Genomic DNA, 14,704 nt, shown 5'->3' on the forward strand with positions numbered 1-14,704 from the left:
TTTTTTCCCCGTACAATGAGAGCATGAATGTTTGTCCTTTGCCAGGAACTGGAGCGCCAGGAGAATGTCCTTGTGGTTGCGCACCAAGCTGTCCTGCGTTGTCTGCTTGCCTATTTCCTTGACAAGAACTCTGGTGAGTAGACTTGCTTTTTCATGTTGAACTTTGCATAGTTTTTATCGGGAAAGATCACTTCACTGTTGTTTTACTAGTTGCAAATACCTATGTTTTGCTGGCAAGTCTGTCTGACCAGGGCGTGATCACTCCGCTGTTGTTGTTTTTTGTTGTCGTTTTTCCTTTCAAATAACCTGTCTCATTTAAATGAAGTGAAAATATTTTGTTATTTGAAAGTTTGCAAATAGGGTAGGGATAATAAGAGGGCCCACTTTTCACTGCTTTTCTTGCAGTGGACAGTGGTTTTAAACTGTAGAATCCTATTCCAGAGCAGTCGTGTATTTGTCAGAATTCTCGTGTGGCTCGCATACTATTGAGCTAGTACATTTAATTTCAATTGTACGTTAGGAAAGTACTCAGAGGTCAGGTTGCTTTCATTCTGGAAAACTTATTTTTTGTCAGCAAGATTGAAGGTATAGCAGATGCAAATTTAGCTCTTACTTTTGTATAGCAAACAGATTTAAAGAAATCCGTAACACTTTAGTTGAACAGGTAGGGAGTTTTTGAGTGTCAATATCTAACGCCTTCATGCAACCATGCATTTCTTGCACAATGTGTCGGTCCTTGATTGTCTTTCGAACATGGCGACCACATTGGCACTAACTGTCTTGGCAAGCTGTATGGAGTCCCTTGTCATACACGAAGTGCCAACTTTGACATTGTGCTGAAGCTTTAACGCTTCTAACAAATGGGCTTTAATTGGGCGTTTGCCGAGTTGGGCTGCACCTTTGTGCCAGTGTTGTACTGTGCAAAAATGTCACATGGTTGTCGTTTGCTGCTGTTGCAAAGTTTTGAATGAAAGACTGGTATTTAGCTGTGGGGATAATAGAAATCTGGGTGCTGGTTCAAAGAGGCTGAGGGCACAGACCGTGACGCCCTGTTGCCTTTCTCCTCTCCCGCTTCTCTTTCCTCCCCTATGCTCGGCATTTTCGTCTTCTTCTTCGCCTCTCTGCTCGTTCTGGCGTGCAGAAGAGATGACCCGCATTCACGTACCTCTGCACTCCATCCTACACTTGAGGCTGACGGCTCACGGCTGCCAGATGTCAGAGTTGAAGACAAACGTGGACGCTGTGGACGACCACGAGCTCCTCTGAGCGCCACTACAGTGTTGTTCCGCATGTTTTTTTTTTTTTTTTTATTGCTTTAACCTCTGCCCCCTTCTTCTCGGACTTTATATTTTTTACTAGTGCTTCCATGTGTAGGGGTTGTATGGTTTGGCACTGGCAATCCAAAGAGCAGGTGGGATGATGTCGTGAGACATTGCCTTGTGTCTTGTGTCCGAGGTACCAGTTTGGACCGATACAGTATGAATGCACTCTTTTCACTCTGCCGTGTTATCACTGAAAGCTTAGGTTGTGTGTTGTAGCGTTGCAACTGTCAAGAGTTTGCAACTGTCAAGAGTTTGCAACCGTCAAGGTTTGCAACCTTCCAGCCTTTGGAACCTTACTTTATTTAAAATGACCAAAACACATTAGTGCCCATGATCACAAGATGCAATAAGATAATGAGTACAGATCTGCTTGGACCCCTAAATGAGCACCTGCTTGTAGATTTTCAAACTCTCAGTCATTGATTATTGCTTGAAAATATTAAAATCAATGTGTGCATGTCGGTGCAAACAACAGAACAACAAGTTGGGGATAATGTTGTTACAGAGAAAAGGAAGAAATGGGAGGGCAACACAGGGGCTCATGCTTGAACAACTGAAAGAACCGTCCGCACAACCAAAGGCTTCTATTAAGTCCTCTTTGGAAACCTCCTGGTCTTGGTGTAAGTGTGTGTAAAAGTCAAGTTGCTTCACATTTTTAAAGCATCTTTAAGCATTTGTTTTTAAAAGAAAATTCTTTGCACAGGCTAGCTGGTATGTGTTCAAGTTGAAAATAAGACACTGGCTAGACTACCTTTGCTTGCACAAACTGTAGTTGGAATAAACACGAAATACCTAATTGACTGGAATCACTATTGGAATCACTATTAGTTGCATGCATGCTGATAATAAGATCAGCATCAGTGCTTGCTTAAGAAGGGATATTTGGAGTGTTTCTGTGGCACAGTGGAACACTAAAATGTGGATCATATTTCAGTCTTTCATGTATTGAGTTCAAATGTACAGCACCTCTGGTGAAATTTGCGAAGCAAGTAAAGTACTAAGTTTAGTGACCTATGAATGCATATGCGCTATCAATGAGACAGTATTGGCACATCTGGGTTGAACCACCCTAACTTAAAAGCACGGAGGTTAAACTTTCCAATGGATAAGGTTTTATTTCTCCTGTCTGTGCACTATGTCTACTGAATTGTTGCTCTGCGTATTGAGACAGCTTTTGCTTGCTTGTCTCAATGAGGCTTGCAAAGTGAGGTATCAGTGTACTTTATTTGTAAAATGTAGCTGAAATCTGGCCTTGAATTGTCTCGGCATTTGGATAAACAAAATGGTAAAATGTTTGCTGCAGCCATACGCTCAATACTAGCATCAAAATTGCTGAAGATAACAAATAAAAACATCCCACCAAACAGGCAGCAGATCCTAATCTAAATGTTTTGATTTGTCATTTTAATATAAAAAAGTGCAAAATTTCTTCACTAGACAACCTGTTTGTGTGCCTGTGTAATGAAACATGAAGGGATTTTAAACAAACCTTGATACCACCTTATGCGAGGGCCTTCAGCATAGTCACTTTTCAATCATGCTACCTTTTTTTGGTTGTGAACTGTCTGATCTGATGGAGATACAGCTTGGCATGACTTCAGTCATAGTTGAGCAGCAGTTGTGAGCCACTTGGTCAACCAAATGTCTTAAGCCAAACAAAGCAGCGAACAACTTGGAAGTCTGACCAGTGATGGGGCTGGACGCATGTTTTTGCCGTGAGCATTGCACTCTTGAGTCGGAGGCAACAGTTTCGGTTTCAAAAGCATAAACAAATCTCTTGGGAAGGAAAAGAGAATGCTATTCTCAAAATAAAGGAAATTGATACCATCTCATCTAGGTGGCGTGCTGTTAAATGTTGTAGACTATTTTTTCTAAGAATGATTGTAGCTATGAAGACATTGTCCAGATTTAGATAAACCCAGTCAAAGGTCTCCTCAAGACATTGTGTAAGTGTATGACTCAAACCATGGAGGAAATGGCTAGCACAGGACTTTCACAATACATAGCTACATAGTACAAAGTGGCTGATTATATATCTGTCTCGACTGCTTCAAGTGTAGAATCATTCCTTTAAGAGGCATCTAATACTATGTGTTCATTTGGTTCACTGGCACATTTCGGCATGAAACGTATTGTGGTGCTGAACTTTTCGTCCTGTATGATAGGAAATTCACATCTCTTCCACTTTCTAGTCTAGTGACTACGCTCAGGTGACTCCGTGAATTCTACTGTAATTACCATAGTTTTCTCCACATGTGAACATTTTTTTATGAAGGTCTTGATTCCAGCTTTTCAAGTGGCATTCTAGCAACTTAGTTTTGCTTTACTGTACCTTAATTTCTCTTAACCACTGACTATACATCTACATTCACACTGGTCTTTCAGTGCTCTTTCCTGTGTGCTTGGAAAATGTGTTGTTCAGAACTATGCAGTGTTGCTAGGTTTAGCTAGATTCTTAAATTGTTTTGCTGTGTTGCTCTGTTTTCCTAATTTGCTTTTACAACTTGATGGGAGAAACTAGACATGTCATATCGAAGGCTACTCGAGTTCATTGTACAGTTTACCTCATTCAGGGGGCTTGGTGTTTGTCGACCACATAATCCTGTTCTGTGTTGCTAATTGTTTAACGTTGCCACTTGGTTGCCCTTATTGCTTATTGCACGGTAAAGTGCAACGTACTTTATGATCTATCACTATGAATGGTTGAGATCCTGGGTGAAAGATGTGTGAATGAACCTTTTTCTTCTCAAGCACAATAGCAGATCCAGAGCAGGGTTTCAGGCCACACTTTCACTTTATCTCACTACTTTTGACACATATAAGCTTCCATCAACTTTATTTTTATCTGCTGAGCTGATGTAGGTACCTTGTGCTGTTTCACATTTATTCAACTAAAGGTAATACTTAAAATGATGAAGTCTTCCCCACATAATCCAGCTGTATTTAGTATTGTAGCACAACTGATCATTGCAGGGTTTGGGCAATCATGGAACCTGTTTTATTCTAAAACATTGTTCAAGCCACTTGGTGAAATGCACGTCTGTAATAAAGTTCAAAATAAAGTACAGATTTGATATCTGTTTGTCAAAGACTCTATCAAGCCCTAATAAATTGAATGATCACAAATCAGTCTAAAACAAAACATTTCATCCAAGGAATCTTTAAAAACCTGACTAATTTCAAATAAAGATACATATTGCACAAAACATTCTTATTCATAGTTTAGATTGCCCAGTTTATTTAAATCATGAATAGACATTCGAAAGATTAATCAGTGTCATTGATTACATTGACACCTTTAGTCACTTGTTTCAAGAGTTGCAGATATGGAGGAGTTTGGGCCACCTGAAAATTTGACCATGTGTGATCATGGAAACTAAAAATCACTAAAAATTTCACAAGCAACACTGTAAAAGCAATAAGCTTAAATCAGCTGCTGAGGTGCCAATGCACATCCAGCAATGCAATCACTGGTACAGCGTTTGTTGGCACTACTTTTCAAGCAATAGGACTGTGTAGGGAAGACATTAGCAGTCTTGAAAGCAGTTTTGTTTCTGGAGGTGTATTCTACTTATGACACAGCTTAACGTCTTCATTAATTTAATGTTCAATTGTTTTATTTGCTCCTTATGCACATCTACTTGTTTTTGTTTTTTATAGTTTACTGGTAGGCAGTCTTCATAGTCTCGGTCTTATGAATATTTATATAAAGCTCAAGATTTCACATACAATATATTTTGTGGCCTTTAAAAGGTGATGCGTTTACATATATACCTTAGGGACTAGTCATATTTATGGTACACGTCTTTTTGTAATGGGTAACTCTTGTTTTAGTGTATTAGTTCTTGGTCATATGTGCTGTATTTGAGGTTTGAGCAACAAGATTACAAAGCTTAATGTAATAAAAATGTTTCTGCATGAAATATTTTACTGCAGTACACTATCTTCACTTGGTACCTTGCAATAATCTGAGCCCGACCCCAAAAAATAATCTGGAGTTAATATAATGTGAATACATCCAACTACTGAACCAATATGCATAGCCTGCAGTCGTCATGCAGAAAAATTGTAGTTGTGAACTCATTGAGAAACAAATATTTTAATGGTTTAAACTTCAAGTATTGCCACGTTTTGAATAGAATGTACACGAGTCATGTGCTCAATACCTGAATAAATTCTCTTGATTGAATATTGTTGTTGCTTTTTATGGACACTGTCCCCAATTTAGACTTGCTAGTCTAATAATGGACATTTAGTCCTATATTTTTTTTACAGGGGCATATGAAATAAAAGCGGGGTGAATTGGCATTTTATTACTAGAATTTCTTTCTTTTATTTACATTAAAGGCACATCACAAACTGCATGCCAAATATATTATTTGGTGTGAAGTTAAACTATACCACTTGCAGCATGTTCATCAGCATAAGGTCACTAAATGCCCTAGGTATTTTAAAATACTGGCTTGTACAAAAACGTGGTTGGACACTAGGCAGTCTTTCTTGTTAAATTAATATTTAGTACCTGGTGCAGTGAAGGCTTTTTTGGACACTTCAGTCCCAGAAACTTTGCCATCACTGTAGCTTGTGGTTAGCCTTGCTGCCCCCCCCCCCCCCCTCATTTTTTAAAAGAAAATGCAGTCGCGCCTCATTACAATTTCACACACAAAAGAAAAATGCCTATCGTATATTCATCGTAAGCATATATTCAGTACCCGCTGATATCAGCAAAACACGTTTTAGATTTTCTTCTCGTTATCCAACAATTTGTTATATCCACGTTCATTATATTGAAGATCAAATGTATGTGCATGTAGGCACAGATTACAACCCTTTCGAAACAGTGAAGCCACAAACTAAATAGCCTCATGCCATGGGTGTGTAGCTTGCATTTGTGAAGTTCACTGTACAAGTAATGCGCACGAGGGCATACTGCAAGTCTTGATTGCTGGAGTTATGAGGCTGTAAAGAAGTTCTCATAGCAGCCGGTGTTCTGGAAATTTCTGCAAATGGCTGTGCATGGCCTAACATGGCTTTTCAAAATTCATCAATACATGCAGCACTGCTCATTGTCATGAGCCAGCAGATAGAGCTTGCATCCGTTAGTGACCTTAATAAAACAACCTTGTGTTTTAGAAATAGGTGAAAAAGTTTGAAATTGTGAAGGACCCATTGTACTCAAATTTCCGTGTTAAGCGCATTTTTCAGCTCAGGCAAAAAAACTTCACTATGCTACTAACTCTGTTGAACCATTAAGTGTCTTAGCGGTATCGTGGTTACTAAAATGCTGGTATACAGGCCACAGTCGACATTTGAAAACTACCTTTAGTACATCTGTGTCATTGCCGATATTAAGGAAACTTGAGGCCTTGTTTCTGCTACAAATCTATTTGTTGGAGAGAATTTCCCTTGTCTGTCTTTCAACTTTTTTCAAACCTTCATGGTGGCCAACTTTTGCACACGAAACAGGTGGTACTGGTTGCTTTTCAGAATAACACATGGCGCTTTTTAAATCTTTATTGAACAGAATGAATAACTGCTCACTATTGAAAACGTTTGCAAACACATGGTTTTGTGTGTTTAATCTTGTAGGGCCTGTTGTGCGTAACACAGACCTCTTAACACCATTATCAAACACATTGAAAGGCACTTGAAACCAAGGATTATTGAGCTCTGTGGGCCTAATTGCCTTTTTCATGCGAGCTCATGGAAGGGAGCCAACAGGTCTCACGGACCGCAATCATGGTTGGTTTCAATGGTCTTTGAAAGGGCATGTCTGGCAGGGATATTGGGCATCTGAAATTCAGGTGCTCTGAAATTGTTTGCCAATTATGCCACTGCAAGTTTTTAGTCCTTGTGTGCTCTTTTAGACTAATTTGCCTGACAAATTGCTGTAAAGTTTTCTAGAACCCTTTTCTAGAACCTGATTGTATGCTCGTCTAATTGAAGTTCATCTCATTGCTTTCTTATCTTAGCTAGATTTTCATTAAGTAATGCTCTGCAGTCGGAACTCTGCAACTTGCATAGTTTGTAGTACTTGCAAAGGTGCTTTATGGGTTTCTATGATGTTACCAAATTTCAAATTATATATTCATTTAATATGTGTGGCCAAGTTGGTGTAAGTGTTCTAGCTTAGCCTAGATTTTGAAAAAGCCAGGTAAATACATGGCCATGACAGCTCATTCTGACTAAGTTGATTTTATGAAATTCTCTATATTCTGTACAGTTTACAAAGTCCAAGCAGGCATTTGGTATTCAACTGATTTCAGAATTCTTGTGCAGCGAACTTGCAAGTGAACGTGTAGCATATCTGCATATGAGAAAGCATACAGGCAATCTCTAAGATTATGTAGTGTCATTGTTACGATACTCAAATTGCCACTGTGCGGAAGAATGTCGATAACCAATATTGCAGCTCATGGTCATGTGGGTTTAGGTTATTTTTCATGCATGTGACACAAGTTAAATTCATATACAGTTCACTTAGCAGTTGTTCAGTTATGAAGTGCCAACTTGTGCAACGACTTCCTTACACGATGAGCAAATGAATTTGAATATCCATCTCCCGCATTCCCCGTGTTTTCCTTGGACTTCCTTACACAGCTTACAAGGGCCTAATGCCCTTGATGTACACAAGAGCCATAGGTTCAGTGCACACGTCTGAACACACAACAGGACATGTCTGTTCCTCAAGCACTGTAGTTATTCTTAACTGTTGTAACGTGGTTCTCACTATTGTATGATATTGTGTGAGTTCGAAGATTGTGCAAAGAGTGATGTTGGAAGATTGTGTGATGGGATCTTCGCACATTAGCATGGGTAACATGCATGTCTGTTCATACCCTGCCAGACATTGGCCTTGCGGTGAACATTAACACCTGTCCTGAAGTTTGTTTCTTGTCACAGACTTCCCACTTTTCCACTGGCCCCTAAGCTTGCCATTTGCGTGCTTCCTCTTTTTTTTTCTTCAACCCCTTCCCCTCCTCCCTCCTTATCGTTCTCTCGTTGCTGCTGCCTCCTGATCATGGCCTGGCTGCCTCGCAGAGGAGCTTCCATACCTGCGTGCACCACTGCACAGCATCATCAAGCTTACACCCACGGCCTATGGCTGCGAGATGAAGAAGTTCAGCGTGCCCATAGCTGCAGTGGACACGCACCGCGCCAAGCCCAGCGTAAGTACTGACGGTGTGTGCCCCGACACCACTGCAGTGGACAACCTTGACCTGCAGGGAATGCAGATCACCGAAGAACTGCTAGTACAGCTTGACACCTTTGTGCAGGGATGAATATCTCCCGTAGCAGCTGGTCTCGGCAGTCCAACTTGCAGTAGCCGGGGCAGTGCAAGCACTGCAGTGGAGCCCTTGATTGACTACTACTGTTAGCCTACCCTGGTCAGATTTCAACTTCTCAGCTGCAGTTGTTAATTGGTGGTCAGAGGGCTATTCTAGAGCAGCTGAATCTGAGTCCATGTTGTGTGGGCATTAGTCTGCTGAAAGCTGGTGTAGGCAAGTTGCTTGAAAAGGCTAAATTTGGAGCGCTACAGTCTTTAATGTTTTTCCCCCTCAGAGTTGTCCAATAATTTTGTTCTAGCAGCAGAAGTGACAGGAGCAACCTGGCTAGTTCCATAAGAGCCTAAACCAGAATACCGTGCACTGGGTCTGGATAGGTCAGGAAATCTGGCACTTCAGGTGGAAGCAAAACATGGACGTTTTTGTAAATGTGTTGGTAAGATGTGAAACAGTATGAAGTGAGAACAGGACAGCAAGGAGCATCTTTCCTGTCCTGTGCTCGCATATTGTTTTGCGACCATTAGAAGTTTGAACCTACTAGGTCAGCAATGAGTTATATGTGTACTTTTTTGTGTGGGCAAGTAATAAGGGAGTGAAAAAATTTCACATTCACAGTATTACAATGAAGTGAATACAAGTAGACCAGAAGGCAGGATCCTTCAAATTGTGTCACTGTGATGCTGTGAGGTTCTTGGATGAGCAAGTTGTACAAGACGTTGAATGTATACACTACTTTCCAAGCTTATGCAGCTTTTTTTTTTTTTTTTTGTGCTAGTTGCCATGCTGAGTTTTCCCTGGTTTGGGCTGCAGGAGATGTGAATGGGGGGATAGCTGGAAGTTGAACTGTGAAGTGTACTGACGCAGTGCTCAGGTTACTGCACTTGAGCTGCAGAGACCAAGGGGACTCTTGTCTGTGTGTCCAGTGACTTTAACAAGGCAAGGCCCACATGTGGTCTTTTTTCATTTGTTTTTTCATTTCTTATGTGATAACTCAGTAACTTGATGCTCGGGCTCTTGTCTTGGCACTGTATACATCGCCTAGGCCCTTGCTGTGAATCATTGTTAAACAGGGTATGATCAGTGTTTGCACAGTGCTTTAGTAGGTGGCAGTTTAGAGTGGCAGTGTTCTTTGGTCAGTGGAATAAGAATATATACCTGGAATAAGAAAATATACTTTTTGAGAATCAGCTTTTCGTCGAGATAGCTTCTGTATGATTCAGAAACGTGCCAGCGATGCTCATACTGTTTAACACACAGGAAGTAGGTGGCATTCAGTTATACTGTAACAATCACTCATCTGCTTTTTCTGCCAAATTTAGTTGCCTCTGCAAACATGACACCTTGATGCCTCGCCAATACTCTGTTACAAAAACATGCAATTATTCTAGCTTTTCAATGCTTGTGCATTTAAATGCTAAGATTTAGTGCAATGGCAGAAGACACCAAGGCCCAGACATTTGCTGTGAACCAGTGTGAAACGGTATTATCAACGTTTGCACAGTGCTAGTTTCAGCTAGTTGAGGTGACGCTGCAGTTGTCTTTGCAACATCTTTGTAGGAATGGTGCAATGATATTATTCTTTGTAATGGAGGCTGCAGCATTTTTATTCCGCAAAATGCCTTATGTTTTTGTTACTGCATGGTCTGTTTATGAGCCTGCATGGCCTGTGTTTATTCTTGGGCATCATTTTTTTTTTTACTGCTTTGGCATCTATTTTGTTCTAGGCAACCTTGTCAAAAGTAAATTTTGGGCCTTGCCTTGTTGCTTAGGACAGCGGAACCTCGCTCGTATGTTCTTAAATAAGAAAATAGTGTGAAAAATTTATCTATAGAAACATGACATGTATGATACAAATGGGTTATTTACAGTGTTATGCACCACAAACTTAAGTAATTGTATAAACCATGAAGACACAAACAAGGTATTACTATATTTGAGTATGCGTTACTAGTATATCCCTCATATTTTATGGTTGCCCTGTGCTTTATAATGGTAATGACAGGTGACCTTTTACTGCTCAATCTACTCTCATAAGTGGCCATTTTGTTGTACCTGACCTAATATAGCATTGGCATGCATGCCTACGAAGTACTTAAGTTAGCCCTTAGTAGAAGGAAATCTCTTGGTTTATGTTGCTTGCCTGACATGCTTTCCACTTGAACCAGTAGTGAGTTTGTTAAGATAGTTTCACATACCTTGGTACAACTGTAATCATACATAATAGCCACACACTACAATATTAAGCAAAGATGTGATGCCTGTGTGGAAATAACAGGTAATGCATATGCAGCTTACAGACAGTGAAATCATGCAAATTATGAAGGAAACACTTTTTGTTTGCTTACTGTCTAGTAATCTTTGGGGGAGGGTAAGGTTGTGATGTTATTGATGCAAGGACAAATTTAACACCTCCCATGCTGTTGGAAATTACAATAATTGTACCAAATTTCCCATAAATGTGGCTCGTAACTGCTGCATGTTTTCAGTTCAAGTGTTCAAGCAGCCCATAATACGTTGAAACTATACACAATGTCGCTAACATTGACAAGTGCCGACATCTAGTGTTGAAAACTGGAAGTACAAGCAAACAGATGGATATATTTGTTGTCAGTTTACACTGCATTTTCCCTCATGACAACTATACTAGTCGTAAGATACGTTGGTATCTGGTGACTATACTCGTCACTGGTTGAGAAAAGGTTAAACTGTATGGCAGCATAAATATAAAGTTTGGCTATTATACAATCACTGAGGCACTTTAATCAAACAAAGTGTGTTTTCTATGATTTTTTGATTTCACTGTCGGTTGGTTTTATATGCTGTTTTAGTGAACAGCATAATTATTGACCTTTTGAGCATTGTAGCCTTGTTGGCACAAAGCCCTGTGCTGTCATCTGGGCAGTGGTTATGAAGGCTCACTAAGCACATGAACAAGTTGTTGTAATTAGGTTCACTGGGGTGTGAAGGATATCGTAACATATCTGCCTCTTATTCTGATCCCCAAAGTACTTCGCTATAGGTTACATGTTAATAGAACTGCACCGTAGGTGTGCAAGAAAACGTTTGGTGTCTTACACAAGTTGTGCTTCTTGTTGGCATTTGGCAGTTTTTGTTGAGACACTAGAGCATTCACTCTACCCATAATACACCAAGTTTTAGCATGTAGACTTTCCCTCTGCGGCATGTGTACATGACTGGCTGCATTCCCTACATCACCATATTTTTTTATCCAAGTGTAGGGTGAGCTCAGAGTGCAATTGTACCTGTGAACATACCTGTACTCAACTTTCAAGTGTTCACATTGCCGTATCTTTCAGTAGATAAGCCGTGCCGCTTACAGAGCTACAATTTTGAACACACTCGCACTTTACCTGACGTGCTAGCTAGCAGTGCATGTGGAAGCATAGCTTTCAAAAGACACCATGGAATGTGGATGCCTAGAATGTGCAAATTGGATTGAGGTCCAAAAAGCACTGTATCTTCTAGATGCATTGTAGTGATTGGTTGTTCCTAACTATTTTTGTGTGTGATTGGTGACATCAGTTCCCTGTGTGTCACGAGTCAGTGCATGGCATCTATTTCGGAGTTTGGCAAGGTCGTAGCATCACTTAGATTTCAGCTCCATGTCATTTCGGACGGCTTATTTACCGGAAAATACGGTAAGTATCACACTGTAGTACTCTAATGCAGGCATGTTCTTAGTCGTTTACATTTAGCACATTCTTCTTTTTAATGTTGTATACTTTATTAGCAGTGCTGTATTGTTTTATACCATTCATTGTTCCATTTAATTTTGTAAGCATGTTGAAAATGCTCTTCCTTTTATGGCATATTATCTTGGCTTCCCTCGCAGTGGGACTTACCCATGTCATGCTTATGCAGTGCGTCCCTTTGCACATATGGTGCAATTTAATGCAGTATTTTAAGCACGAGCACTTACGCCAATATTCAGGTTTAGTGATTGCTCTGCCCAGGTGAAAAGAGAGCTGATAGAAGAAGCTTAAAAAGATATCTGCATAACCACTTATTGCATTGTTGAAAATTGTGCTGATGAGCAGGTTTGTGCAATCCATTGGTGCCGAAGCAGCATTGGTGTCATTTAATGGCAGTTCAGTGGCTCGCCATCTTTTGTGCCATAAAAATGCATGCAATATAATAATGCAGATGCCTTGTGTTTACATTTTCTGTGCAGCTTATTGTGCATTAATGGCAATAACACAAAAGTGTCAATCACCATTATGTCAATGCATCTGTCATTGACTAGCTTTCTCATGTTTGATGACCTTCCACGAATAGTACATATACAGTCGATTTTCCAGTGTGTACTTTTCAGCAAACTTGGTGATCGGCATTAATTATGCTTACGATATGCATCATATCATGTGAAGTTCTCCATATATATTTTGCATAAGAACAAACATTTTCGATATCATTTCAACTCCGTCATTGAGTCATGGCTGAAATGTCTATGTGAAAGCACATCTGTCATCATGTCATGCTTGTAGTTTGCATGCCCACAAATCTGACTTTTGGCTGGCTTCTGTACTTAGCTGTTCTCACCTGTCTTGAATGTAGAGCTTCCTGCATGAATAACCCCTGCATCAGCTTTGCCATATGCTTCTTACGATGATTGTCCCAAAACACTTAAAATGTGTTACAAGTTCAAGTATATATTGTAAATCCCACAACAATCTACCAATGTTTCTACAAGAAGTAACATTAAGTAAAGGAGACATATTTTTTTTAATCAGTGCAAGTATCACTTAAAATTATAGCAATGCCACAATGTTATATAGGCATGTCTACGGTAGATATACTCTCTGTGGTGACATTTCAATCAAGAGCAATTAATTTTTTAATCTCTTTAAAAATGCTCCTTATTTTATGATGGAATGTGTTCCTGTAGGTTTGCATGAAGGCATTGTATTGTAATATTTGTATTAACAGAGGTCTACAGCAGATCACTGCATTTTTCACAGCAGATTTTTCTTCCAAAATAACTGCTTAAAGTAACATTCAGAATTTCTTAGAACCCACTAAGCATTCTTGCGAATGCACTCAGAAGTTGCTTTAAAAATTTATTCAGACTCTGTCGAATATCTGCTAAAGGAGCATTATTTTTGCTAAGGCAACAGTAAAAGCTGAGGTCTAGTGGATGAAATGGCAACGCTGACCTGCGTACACTTTTTTTGTACATGCTCCTGCTGCTTGCTCTCTATTCATTTATTTCATTTGTCAGCAGGTTGCTAGGATGGGCATATGCTGGCCAACTCAAAATTAGCTCTACGTCATAGCTGTGATAGTTCTTGTTGGAGCTCTTAAGCAGCCTTTTAATAGTGCATGCATCAGGGGCAAGCATCGTAAGTTTACCTTCTGCGATCCCCGTAAGCATGACAGTGACCTTTGTGATAGCAGGATTTTATTACCTTGCTAAATGTAGCTGCATTGTAGAGATTTTTTGCCATTCCAAATGGATGGATACGTGCCCTATCAATTTGATGTTGTTTGTTCTGTAAGGTAGAAAGCATGACACTGAACAGCGTACCTTCCTTGGCATTGTCTGTATACCTCTCAGTTTTGGTGCTGTGCCGTGCAATGTAGCTGAACTGCGTCTTCAATCCAATGTCAGTAGTTGCACCCGCAGTGCTGTGATGCCACTGATTCAACAAAACTTTGTTAATAAAAGGAAGATTTTGTTTATTGCTTGCTGTATCTTCGCTGTCATCCCTATCATTCTTGCATTTTTTGTGATAGCCTCAAATGGTTGGAGTACACATGCATAAGAATAGTCTTAGCACAGTATATGCATTGTTGGGGCTTGTTTGACAAGAAGGTCTGTAGTACTAGTCTGTTTGCTAGCAGCATACAGGTAACTCTGGCCATTATTGACCTTTGCTCCTTGTGTTTGAACTGCTGCACCAGCTGCTGACTCAATCAATTCAACTTAAAGACCAACTGCAATTGAATTTTACTTTGGCTAACTTCGTTTTAAGTGAGCAGTACACACCATTGAAGTAATCTTGGCAAAGCTGCAGGGCTGGTAATTCTAGTTTTCTTGTTAGCGCCATTTAAGCAGCACCTATGCAGGTGACTTGT

At 40.0% G+C, this 14,704-nt stretch overlaps 1 protein-coding gene across 6 annotated transcripts in view; it reads left to right on the forward strand.

The window, feature by feature from the left end:
- Positions 1 to 14,704, forward strand: part of LOC119430932 (6-phosphofructo-2-kinase/fructose-2,6-bisphosphatase-like) — a 78,043-nt gene that overhangs the window by 43,192 nt on the left and 20,147 nt on the right. For 3 of the 6 annotated variants that reach the window (XR_007464096.1, XM_037698401.2, XM_037698402.2), the window contains exons 11-12: positions 46 to 133; positions 8,364 to 8,491. Coding sequence is in view for 5 of the 6 variants with exons in the window: in XM_037698401.2 (XP_037554329.1) it covers positions 46 to 133; positions 8,364 to 8,491 (216 nt within the window). In the remaining variant the exon portion in view is untranslated. Of the gene's footprint in view, positions 1 to 45; positions 134 to 1,141; positions 5,512 to 8,363; positions 14,312 to 14,704 lie in introns of those variants that run through there. The other 3 variants (XM_037698399.2, XM_037698400.2, XM_037698403.2) reach the window with 2 other exon arrangements.

This window comes from Dermacentor silvarum, chromosome 10 (genome assembly GCF_013339745.2).
Source record: "Dermacentor silvarum isolate Dsil-2018 chromosome 10, BIME_Dsil_1.4, whole genome shotgun sequence".
Classification (NCBI taxonomy): domain Eukaryota; kingdom Metazoa; phylum Arthropoda; class Arachnida; order Ixodida; family Ixodidae; genus Dermacentor; species Dermacentor silvarum.